Source organism: Leptopilina boulardi, unplaced genomic scaffold (assembly GCF_019393585.1).
Source record: "Leptopilina boulardi isolate dan_hultmark-lab unplaced genomic scaffold, ZJU_Lbou_2.1 LbouV2_261, whole genome shotgun sequence".
Classification (NCBI taxonomy): Eukaryota; Metazoa; Arthropoda; class Insecta; order Hymenoptera; family Figitidae; genus Leptopilina; species Leptopilina boulardi.
Genome location: NW_026137820.1, coordinates 12,233 through 25,145, shown reverse-complemented (window position 1 = coordinate 25,145; position 12,913 = coordinate 12,233). Strand labels below are relative to the sequence as shown.

The 12,913-nt window shown below is 26.2% G+C and overlaps 1 protein-coding gene across 1 annotated transcript in view; it reads right to left on the bottom strand.

Annotated features, from left to right (window-relative positions):
- The window catches only part of LOC127281033 (uncharacterized), a 34,976-nt gene extending 22,321 nt beyond the window's left edge, over positions 1-12,655 (bottom strand). The window contains exons 1-2 of the mRNA XM_051304517.1: positions 12,283-12,655; positions 1,573-1,965 (exon numbers count right to left, since the gene is read on the bottom strand). Of these exons, the coding sequence (XP_051160474.1) occupies positions 1,573-1,965; positions 12,283-12,655 (766 nt within the window). The remainder of the gene's footprint in view (positions 1-1,572; positions 1,966-12,282) is intronic.
- Positions 12,656-12,913: the final 258 nt, after the last annotated feature.

Below are 12,913 nucleotides of genomic sequence, written 5' to 3'. Positions count from 1 at the left end.
TACAAAATATTATTTCTACTCTGCCGAAAATTAATGTATCTATATATGTGAGTATACAATGTTTATACTATTTTTTGGTAAACAGAGTTCTACTGGTACCGTGGTTCTATTCTATAGAGATAAGTGCACTATCGGTTCTTGTACTATTCAGAAGAAAATCTGATATATACTTTATATTTGCACCAAATGTTTAAAAAATTTGTAATAAAAGCAGTGAATTACACTTATTAAAAGTTTTAATATGAATCCCGCGTAGATTTAAAAAAGTTTTTAATTTTCTCAAAAAAAGGAAAATATGAGTTAAAACATCATTGCACTTTCCCATCAAATATGTATCTTCTACCACAATTTTAAGTATTTTTAATCGTTAAATTAAAATTTAAAATAAATTTTCTTTTACCACCTTAGGTTTTTAGGACACAAATAATCCAAGAAAGAAAATATAACCTCGTTTAATAATTTATAGTAGGTCAAAATTGTGGGTGGTGCCTTTACTTAAATCATAATTTTTGCGAAACGTTGTTTCGCAAAGTTAATTGTGCAGACTAGTTAATTCAAAATACTCTTAATCATACAAAAAGAATAGTAATTTTACAGAAAATGCAAATAGTCGAAAATCAATTTCACATAAATATTTTGGCTCGATTTTTAAATATGTCTAATCAGAAATTATAAAAAATTTTGTTAGGTTAATTTTAAATTTAGCTTCAAAGCAGTTATGTTAAATTGCTTTTCCACCATTTACATTTTCTATATAATTAATATTCGAACAGATGAATATTTTGTTAAATTAATATTCTTTTTTTTATTCTTTCTGCATAATTAACATTTTTTTAAATTATTAATTTGCAAAATTAATACTGCACGAAACAACGTTGCGCATAAATTGAGATTTAATAAAATTGAATTTCCAGCTAATTAATTTTTGTCGAAATGACAACAAAAATAAAAAAATTTCAATTGGTACAACTATTATATATCTACTACAACTTTTTTTCAAGTTTTTTCAACCCTTAATACAGTAATATACTTAAGGAAACTTTTTTCTTAAAACTTTCTTAGAAACTATGCTATCCCCATTTACCCCGAATTTTATGAAATTTTCTAAATTTTAGGGATAATGGGGACAGTCAGTTTCATGCGTTTAAAGCTTATCTAAATTTTTTTCTCCTGCATACAATTAATCCTGGGATTGTAAATAACAACTTAAAAAAAATAAACCAGCAAATATTACCTTTTAAAGGAAGAAACTTACGTAATTTGTGAAAAATATCGGTTTTGTCCCCATTTACCCCAACTGACCTTATTATTCTGCAGAAATAATATTCTACAGAATAAAATTCTATTAATTCATAATTTAAAAAAATTAAATTTAATGTTTACTCATGCGTCCCTGTAAATATGAATAAGTGAAAATTTAAGTAGAATTTGTCAAAGGTTTTTGTGCTGATTGGATATTAAAACCTTATGTAATTTCTATGTATGCGAAACACAAGGAGACACTCTTAAAATTACTTCTGAGCGTTTTTTACAATATAGATATTTATGATTATGTAATATAAGAGAACTTACCATCATCTATATTAAACTCTTTCTGAATCGAATTTTCCAATTGATGTAATTGACATTCATGACTACAATTATTTAAAGTCTCTTTATCGACATCTTTAAAAGTCTCATCGAATGTGTCTTTGTCCCAACTGCTACCTACAAAGTCTAAAATTTCAGACGCTCCGCTATTTGGAGGGCTTGAAAATTCTGATAGAGATGAACAATTCTCGGCTTCAGAAGTTATGTCAATGTTGACCTCATTCATGGAAGATTTTTTCTTTTCAGAAGTTACTGCTATACATATTTTTAACTTGACATCAGGGTTTAATTTCGTAGGCAACATGACATTCGTATTATCACTTGATGAATTTTTGGATAAAAACTTTATTAATTTGTTCTTCTGTACATTTGAATCTAAAAAATACGTAATATTTACTATGTTAATTATCACATTATAGGGGAAGGTGGAGGAATTGGAGCCCCTTAAAGACAATCATTATAAAAACTAATTTATCATTACCTATAATAAAATATTGTTTTCGGCATTTTTTACTCCTTTTGTTATATATCTTAAATTATAATTGATTAGAAATTTACAACAAAAAAGTAAGTTTGCAATAAAAATGTTTTCTAAAAAAATGCATATTCTCCCATTACCCCATCTGTGGGGTTTAATTTTCAAAAAAATAAGAAAAGCCATATCGAGGTAACGAAACTCTGCTGGCTGGCACAATTTTCCCATTAACACAAAAAATTTTCACAGGCCACAATTTGAAAAAAAGGAGAAAAAGATAAACAAATTTAGTATAACAGAATTTATCACTCGGTAAAATATTAATACATATATTCCTATATATGTATAAACAAATTTAATTATTACCTCTATTTTTATTTATTTATCTAAATCTACACATATTTAACTCTATAATTAAAAAATAAATTTTTAACCATTTACTTTGATCTCCGGAAATATTTTCCATTTAAGAAGAAAAACTCGAAAACTTGACCAAACTAATTTTATACTTAAGAGTTTATTTTATTATTAAGTTTTTTTAAAAGTATTGTTTCTGTGATGTCTCTTGAATAATTTAAAAATTAAATGATTGAAATATTTCTTAAATTAGTTATTGTATTTTCAAAGAAAGTTTTAAAAAGCATTTAGATGAAATTTAACTGCTCATTTATTTCAACATTCTTAATAAGTACCGTCAAAGCGGGTAACTTCGGACTGCAGGCTAAATCCAGACACTCGTAAATTTTTGAAAATATTTTGAATTTCTCTTCTATCTAATAGTTTTCAGAAGGAGTTAGCATTTACTTTATTTTATTGAAAATCCAAGAAATATAGTGTGACAGATTATGAAATACTGAAATAAATTCAAAACAAAAAATTAATTTGGTAGAAAAAAATTTTTGGAGGTTATTGCACTTTATGAAAAAAACCTGCATTTAATCGAATATATGGGGTAAAATTCCTGTAGCGTACTAAGTAAAAAAAATAGTTGATCGGATCGGGCTGTAACTTGCACATAGTTTAGCCCTAGGAGCGAGTACTTTAACCACGAAGAATTGTTAGGATTTTTCAAAAACTGTAGCTACGAACTGAAAGCTGACGTAATTTCGTATGCAACAAGCCCTATTTGAACTACTTTGGATTAGAGGATTTTTTATAAACAATTGCAATGTTAACCAATTGTTTTTATTAACAATCCACTTATCTAAAATACTTCATAAAGGGCTCGTTGGATGCGGAATTATGTTAACTTTAAATAATAATAATTATTATAATTATAATAATAATAATTATGTTAACTTTAAAAATACGAAATTTTTAATCCGCTTTATCTTCGAAAATCGCTTCAAGACCAACGCGAAATTTTTAGTGAATGTATATTTAGTGTGTATTTAACCTTCGCCGGACTGGATACTTTTTATATACACGGTTGACAAGATCCCACCCAGGGTGGGCCAAATGTTTTCTTCTTTGTATATTGCAATAAAAACTTAGAATCATTCAGTTTATTTCCAAAATTGTTATATGTTACCAAATAATATATTTTATTAATGTTTTGTTGATTTTTTATTTGTTTAAACAATTTATTATTAATAATTCATAACTTTTTCAAATATACATACGACAGTAGAAGAATTTTATAAATTTGTTACCTTTTCTTCGTAGTTATTAATTCAAAGGTTATAAATAAAATAAAATATATAATTCAATTTGCAACAACTATTATTATAAATTGTTTAAACAAATAATTGTTGCTATTTATTAACATTCTTCATAATATTCCTAGAAAATTGCAATTTTTTTCTAATTTTGCAACTTAACAAGCACAACATAATAACACTGTTACGAACGAGAAAATTAATTTATTAATTTTTATAATTTTGAACAATTATTTAAAATTTTCTATTCGCCGGAGGAACCAAGTTGCCATTAAAAAGTCAAAATGAACATTCAACTTAATAATGTTTATTTTTAATGTGGGTTTGATTAATTATATCGCCGATAGAAGACGAAACTGCCAATTTAATCTTTAGATCGTAAATAATGTTTCTTAGCTTTGAGATGAAAATCCACACTATTTTTGACAGCACAAATAAAAAGGTCTATTTGATTGAATAGAACAATTGGAATTTTAGTTTACAAAAATTTATTAAAAATCAAAGTAAAAATTGCAAAAATTACACATTATATGCTTTCTTTTGTAAAGAATAATGTTTTTGGAACGATACAGTTTTTTTATTACTTACGGCTAGATTTCTCTTACACACTACCGTCGAGAGAGCTTGTTGAGAAGGGAGAATTCTCGCGATCTCGTCACACAATCAACGGGCAAAACGAAAGAAAGGTGTTATGCGTATTTCCGCGTCTCGAAACGCGGTACCGGTACCCTATCAGACACAAGCGGCGCAGGTACAATCCGTACGGACTGTCCGGTTTTAAGAACAAAAAATTATTTAATAAATTATAAATAATTTATCAAATAATTTCTCACTGTACTGATCAACCGATTGGGACTCAGCCGGTTCAAGGTTCGATTTAATTTTACGTCCGCCCAAAGAAAATAGAATTTAAATTGGAGCCAGCTCGCAGACGGGCTTTATTCTTAAAATTAAAAATTGGCTCAACGAAAATCTATCGTGATTCAGCAATTTTAATTTTAGAAATTTAAGCACTGCTGTTAATTTACCTGGCTCAACGAAAATCTATCGTGATTCAGCAATTTTAATTTTAGAAATTTAAGCACTGCTGTTAATTTACCTGGCTCAACGAAAATCTATCGTGATTCAGCAGGTATATTATTGAGCTTTCTCCACAGTTTAAACTCTAAGTTCACTTTTTAAAGAAATAATGCAAAAATCAGTAACACGTACTAAGTGATTGACTGAAGACGAATAGGCAATGAGGCCCTATGAGCTTCTGCTTATAAAGAGCATCGCGAGATGCACTTAGTGGGATTAGTGAATCAGGGGTAGAAGGATTCTGGGGGTTTCAGGGGTATCGATAAGAAAACTTAGATCATCGTCCATCGATATTCTCAGAACCCATGATTCTTGTTATTCTTTTCTCTGTTGACACTATTGGAACTGCACATCTCCATATGTGTAAGTGTATATGTGTGTTTTTAATAAAGTATAACTCGCAACCTTTGTTGAATTCCAGAGCGGTCATAGTTCTGCACAGATTATCGTTTTCATATTAAAAATGAAACTATTTTCCTTTTTATATATGCATATACATTTTACGCATACACACGTACATTTACCTTAGTACACATATATGCACGACATACATGTCTCAAAAATTTTCTTCTCTTTTTTTTTTATATGCATTTTGTTTTTTTTTACAAAATTGACCCTCTTAAAATAAAATCTTAATTGTTGCGAGTTTATATGTGTTTGGAAAATGTGACATGTTCCAATTTAAGCTATCAACAATTATTGTATCTTTATTTCCTTTTTTTTTAATTTGAAGGTATTATAAGGAAAAGAATAGGGGAAGGAAGGCAGTGTTTGCATCGCGCGATACTCCTCAAGCGCCTCACACATATGCGTTACGCAGGCTATGGGGAGTCCGTGTCTGTGTGTACCGCATCCACGCTGCGAGACTCATTGCACCTGAACGCGTGAGAAAGAGAGAGAAAGATAGATAGAATTGACATATGCGATTCTTCTCCCTTCTTATAAAATAATACATTTTCGTAAATATAATAATTACAATATAATAATCACATTATTGTTGGTTACTATAATATGCGTAGAAATGTGCAACCAAACAATGTATACACATATATATGCATATCACTTTGGCATACTATGAACACACGTACACACGATAAAAATAATGCACACGCATACGTGCATATACAATGCATATTCTTTGAAATAATATTTGATAATGATGATTCTAATAAGTAGAAAAATAGTATTGGTAATATATCCAATTGTTTATAATAATAATTATGATTAATTATTAATATTAATTTTAGTAAATGTAATTAACAATGATAATAATACGATTTATCATTATTAATAAAAAAAATCATGAATTAACAATAATTTGCATATTGTTAATTAATTAATTACTGCAAATTATTAATAAAAATGAGTAAAGTATAATTGTTTTATTTATAATAATATTTTAGTATCTTTATATAAGGTAAGTACACTATATTATATTTTTCATGCATATATTTATAATATTCAAGCTTGAATATTGGTATTAGATAATTAATATAGTTTATAATATAGCATAATATAATATAGTATAAATCATAATATAGAATAATATAACATAAGATAGAATAAAATAATATATTATAATATAACAGTTTAACAAAGTTATATTATAATATCATAGTCATAGATACATTTTTAGAAGCAACGAGAATATAAGACTGTGTGTGTGGAGTATCACTCAACGCGCGCGATTATCGGGGATTCAAATTACATGCCTATATACATTGTGGCATCGACTTGGAGATTTTATTCTTAAATAATTTTCAATTATTCTTGAAAATTATTTATTATCATTTTATTTATCTTTTATTTATAATTTCGTTACGATAGTTTGTAACAAACACAAAGATTTTATATGAATTTACTATTTAACCAATTGTTTAAACAAATAATTGTTGCTATTTATTAACTTTCTTTATAATGTTCCAAGAAAGTTGCAATTTTTTTCTAATTTTGCAACTTAACAAGCTCAACATAATAAACATGAAGATTTTATATGAATTTAGTATTCAAACGATTGTTTAAACAATTTATTGTTGTTATTTATTAACTTTCTTGTAGTGTCCCTGCTAAAAATAAAATCACAAAACGTCAAAAAATTAGTCAGGATCTCTGACGTTTTGAGACTGTTTTTGTTACGATTGCAGTCACAGAACACCACAATAAGTGAGGTTTAGTCAAAGAATCGTCAATAGTAGTCAGATTTTTTATGAGGGTCGGAGACCCTTTTTTTTGCCATACCATAAATCATTAAACCCTGTGACTATTTGTGATGTTAAATGACATTTCTTTCTATAAAATAGTTTTGAAGATTCCTGACTTACTTCTCATGAATTCTGACTACAAATATTTAAAAATTAAAAAAAATCAATATTTTATCATTAAAAAAATAAATTATCGTACAACATTTTTTTATCTTTACGTTACACATTCTTAATTATTATTTTTACAATTTATTATATTTATTTACTCCTATCGAAGAAAATCTCGCAAACGCAGGGAATCGAACTCACAACCTAACGAACGCAAACCGAATACCTAACCCCTGAGCTAAACTAACCTAACTGAGATCTTAAAAATAGAATACGGTTTTATGAAAATAGAAGATCTTATTACTTTTTTTCAATTTTATCAACATATTTTGTTGATAATTATTATTATTATTTTTAAAAAATTTTATAATTTTTAAAAATTAACAAGTAAAGTTAAAATAGGTATATTGTTATATTGATCAAAAAACATTTGTAGTCCAATTATCATATATTAATGTATTCAATTAATAAAATTTGCTTCAGCAAATATTTAATTAAACAAAAAATTCGTATGTAAATATTATTTGAATTCGAACTTAAAAGAATATGTGTAATATACAAATAAAATAGTCTAGAATAATAAGATACTGCCGGATTGTCTCAAGTAAACTCTGAGCGAATTTTATCAGGTTTTTCGCTCACGTTTTAGCACATTCATCACTATTATAATTAATTATAATGATAAGAATTAATTAATATGCATATATTAATTACTATATTATTAAAATTCAATTTAACATAATTCTTCCACAAATCAACTAAATAATTACTAATTTTAATTTCTCTTTTTAGCATACTGCACTATAATTAGATGTAATATTTGGTTCAAATCAAATTTATATTTAGTGGAAACTGGATCAAATTCGCTCAGAGATTGATTGAGCGATCAATTCATATATTCTATTTTACAAGAGACCAGAATGTTTTTGCTCATCTATAGTTGTAAAAAAATAAACTTTTATGTGAAATAGCCAGCGATTTCTAATTTTTTTCAAATATATATATATATATAGAGTTAACACAATGGTAAGAATAGGTTTTCAACATATGTTGCTTTCTTATAACTAAATGTAAGGAAACTAGCTTACTGTAAAATAATAAATACAAATTTGAAGTAGGGACTTTAAAAGTATAGTCGTAGTCATTGACGCCTTCCCTTTTCTGTCCTTGTCTTACAAACTTGATTCCATATATATTATATGTACGTTAGAAAAGGACAAAAAGAAAAGTATAGGCCAGAAGGATCTTTTATGGTTTTATGGCTTTTCATTGCAAAATTAAAAATTGTTGCATTTGAAAAAAATGATTTTTAAATATTATATTCGTAATGTACATGTTAATACAATTACAACGATATAAAATTTTTTGCAAATATTTTTAAATTATTGAGAATTAATTTTAATTAATGGAGTATTTATTGTATAATCATTATGTAATTTTAGAGTTTTTACATAATGTTTTATATCATTGGAATCGTTAAAATCTATAAATTACAAATATAACATTTAAAAAAATATTTATTTAAATTTAAATAATTTTTTATTTTGCATTAAAATGTCATAAAACCTGATGGACCCTCGAAAGGACCCTTCTGTTGGAAAAAGGGAATATATAATATAATAGAGTTATATGGTGGGTTTGAGTGGCCTTGGTACCTCTCTTGGAACCCTTTTTATAAAAAAAATAAAACGTAGTGAGAAATCGTCACTTTTTAGAAAACGTCAGGCCCATAAAAACTATTTAAGTCAGAATTAGTCAGCAGCATCACAGAACATCAAAATAGTCTCAAAACGTCAGGATTTCTGACGTTTTGAGACTGATTTCTGATTTTATTTTTAGCAGGGGTACCTAGAAAGATGCAGTTTTTTCCTAATTTTGCAATTTATCAAACCGAATATAATATAGCCAGACAGATTTGACATAAATTTACTAATTTAACAATTGTTTAAACAATTGTTGAATTTACAATTTTACATCAAATCTATCTTTTATTATATTCGGCTTGATGAGTTGCAAAATTAGAAAAAAACGGCAACTTTCCAGGTGCTGTACAAAAAAAGTTAGTAAATAACAACAATAAATTGTTTAAACAATTGCTGAATTAATAATTTTACGTCAAATCTATCTTTTATTATATTCGGCTTGATAAATTGCAAACTTAGAAAAAAAACTGCATCTTTCTAGGTGCAGAACAAAGAAAGTTAATAAATAATAACAATAAATTGTTTAAACAAATGAAAAATGCAATATAATATTTTTTATATCTATTATTTGACATCATAAAACACTCACAGTGAAAAGTCTGCATGATTTCAAGTCTTTTTGTAAAATAGAATTAAAAAAATATCTGAATTATCCCGGTTATCTCCGTACATACATTGATAAAAGTTATAAATAATCAAGAAGAAATTTTTTTTAAAAATTTGTTTTTACATTTTTTGAAAGTTCTTAAGATTTTGTTCAGTGACTTAAAATCGCGATTCAATTAAGGCAAAACTTTAGAAGATATGGCAATTTCAATTTGTCTGGCCCACCCTGGGTGGGCATCTTGTCAAGCGAAGGTTAAATAATTTTCGAAACCCCATGTTTTTTCATTTTTCTGCAAGAAAGTTATTGACTTTCAAAAATAGTGAAAATGAACAAAGTGGCTATTTTATTTAAAAATTTTTTTATACTTATGAAGAAAAAAGAAGAATAGTGCAAAAAAATTCTAAATGTTTATAACAAGAACTTCATATTTGGTAAATTTTTATTTAATTTAATGTTTCCTATTTTTTATAATTAATGAACAAAAAACGCCAAATTAGGTTATTTGACAGGTGCACTTGAAAATCATATTTTATATGTTATTTCACATCTTTAATTAAGTATATCAATTGATAATGATAAATTTATTCATTCTTAATAAATTCCAATATTTTTTTTTATTTTTATGGTAAATTCTATGTTTTTTTTGCATATTTTGTAATAGCTAAAAAGTTGACAGTTTTCAGCACCTCGCATACTTTAAATTCATATTTTACAATAAATAATTAAATTTTTAATAAAATTCTTTTCATTTCGTGATTTTGATAACTTCAAAATCATTCCTGCAAAGTATTATAATTTTTAAAAATTAGTCAGCAACGACTTTATTCGAAATATAATGGTTTGACCCAAAAAGAAAGGTCAAAATTCGAATTTTTTGAAAAACTTTTGCACCATTCGAAAGAGCAGGAGAAAACCTTTCGAAAACATAAAGGTCAAAATTTTTTTATCTTTCTGTTTAAAAGTTACAAGTCTTTAAAAATTCATTGGTAAAATATTTCAAAAACAATCATCCCTCTCCTAAAGTTTTTTAAAAACCTAAAAATACTTCGTAGTTAAAGTACTCAACCCTAGGGCTAAACTATGTGCAAGTTACAGCCCGATTCGATCAACTTTTTTTTCACTTAGTACGCAACAGGAATTTTACCCCATATATAAAGTAAGTTTTATTTCTTTTTTAAAAATTTGATTTACTATTCATGGACATAAAATTTACAGTGATTTCAATAACCTAGAGTCATAGAATATTTCCTAGTTGTGTTTTATTTAACGAAATGTAATTTTGTGGGGTAACTTCGGACACGGGACGAATATGTAACGTAGTTGGAAAAAATCATAATTAGTGTCATTATTCTGACAACACAATTTAAGAAACCTTTTTGGGGGTGAGGAGAAATTATTGAGCATTCGAAAAGAATCCGAAAAATACAATGTTCCCGAAAGTAAATTGAGCGATCAATTAAAAATTCAAATGTATCTACTATTAATTTATTTTAATTGATTTATTTTATTTATTTTTGTAAAAAATTATAGAAAATAGTCTGAGAGCTTTGTAATGGTTTATTATTAAAACAAAAATACTTTAATAATATAATTATCTTAAATACTTTTGAATTACGGAAAAAATTATTCAATGTCCTAAGTTACCCGCCCTTGAAGGCTAACTTCGGACACTTGTTTTTCATTTCAAAGAAAAATTTTTGATCTAAATTTTTTAATTACACCTATCAATACACAAGACCCTAACGATTGTACATTCTTATCTTCAAGTCCCTAGATTTTTTTTCATAAAAGATAGTAAAGAAAAACATCAAAAACTGTCCGAAGTTACCCGCTTTGAAGGTAAGATTTTCATTTACAAAATAATAAACTCGTTGATCGTAGCGTTACATTTATTGTAACCAGTTTCAGAATAGTTCAATTACACAGTGAATTTTTTTCACTTAAAATATAGTGCAACTGCATTGTAACTGTACAGAAAGTAAATAGTTTTCATATACTTAAAGTATCCGGAAACTTGTTGGCCGTAGCGTTACAGTTCTAGTTAAATTGTATATAGTTTAATTTTCGAGTGACTTTGAAAAATACTGCATTACTACCTACGTAATAAATTTAAATTTAAATAAATTGTAGATTAATAAAAATTTCTATTATCCTAATTGAATAGAAAATAGTAATAATAATAATAATGAATGAATACAAAGTTGTAAATATAATTAAAGTATAAAATAATATTTAAAAAAATATACTAAAAATTTTAATTATTTAATTTTAATCTTTTATAGAAAGATAAAAAAATTTCTTATACAGAAAAAATGGTTAATTTTAACTAGTCAATTAATAGTACCAACAAATCCATTTGAATATGTTATCTAGCTAATAATTATCTATTAATTTTTTACGTATCACGTTGTTATTCTATTGTAAAAGAACATTTAAAATAATATAAATAATATTTCTTACTTCAATTATCCGAGTGCGATTTATTTATGATCATGATTTTTAAAGAAATGTTATTTTAATAAATTGTTTAAATTATTACTTATAAATTATTGTTCATTATAATGAAAAATATTTAAAATTTGTAAAAGAAGGATACTCTAAAACAAAACATTCATTTACTATTTTTTAGGTTACCAACACGTAAATAAAATTTGATTTTTTAAACTCTATTCTGTGCTACCGTAAATTATGTCCGATTGAGAACAATATTCGTATTTTTATAAGTATTATACTTAGAATCATTTTAATGCATAAAATTACTTTTGTTATAAATATTTATTTTTAAAACTTAAAGTGTCCTTCCGACAGTTGAATACTTTGTTTTAGCACACTCTTCAATTATTACAGGTTGCGAAATTACCTTTTTTCTCATTATCTTCTTTTAACCAAGTGCACAACTGTAAAATTTCTTGACGTTTTTCACCATAGTTCCACGTGAGTTCGGTACCAGGTTTTATATCTTTTAGAGCCTTAAAAAAAATTCTCGGTGTCTCATTTATTATCTTCAAAAAAGGTTTTACATTTGGGCAAATAGAATGGTTCATTAGACGCCCTTTATCTTTTGTTTCTTTGGTTGCATCTATAAAATGTTTTTTATTATTAAACATAAAGTCTAATACGTAGGAACCTAACGACTCTTTAATATAGATTTTTTCTCGCTCTTTCATTACTGCGGATGATTTTATTAATTCTCCGACATATTCGATAACAATATCTCCTTTTGCAATAAACATTTTATTAAATAAAGCTCTATTTTTCCCGGATACCTTTCTAACTTCAAAAGATTGTTCATTTATATTTTCAAAATTTATAAAATTTTTTGATTTGACATCCTTACTGCGTAAATGCATTATGATTGGCGTTAACTGTAAGAAGATATATTAATTTATTAACATTAAAAATTATTAATGTACACTATTTAATATACTATGCTATAACATTAAAATTTCTTTTATAAAAAACATGCAAGTAATTAAGAGGACCCGGCGTAG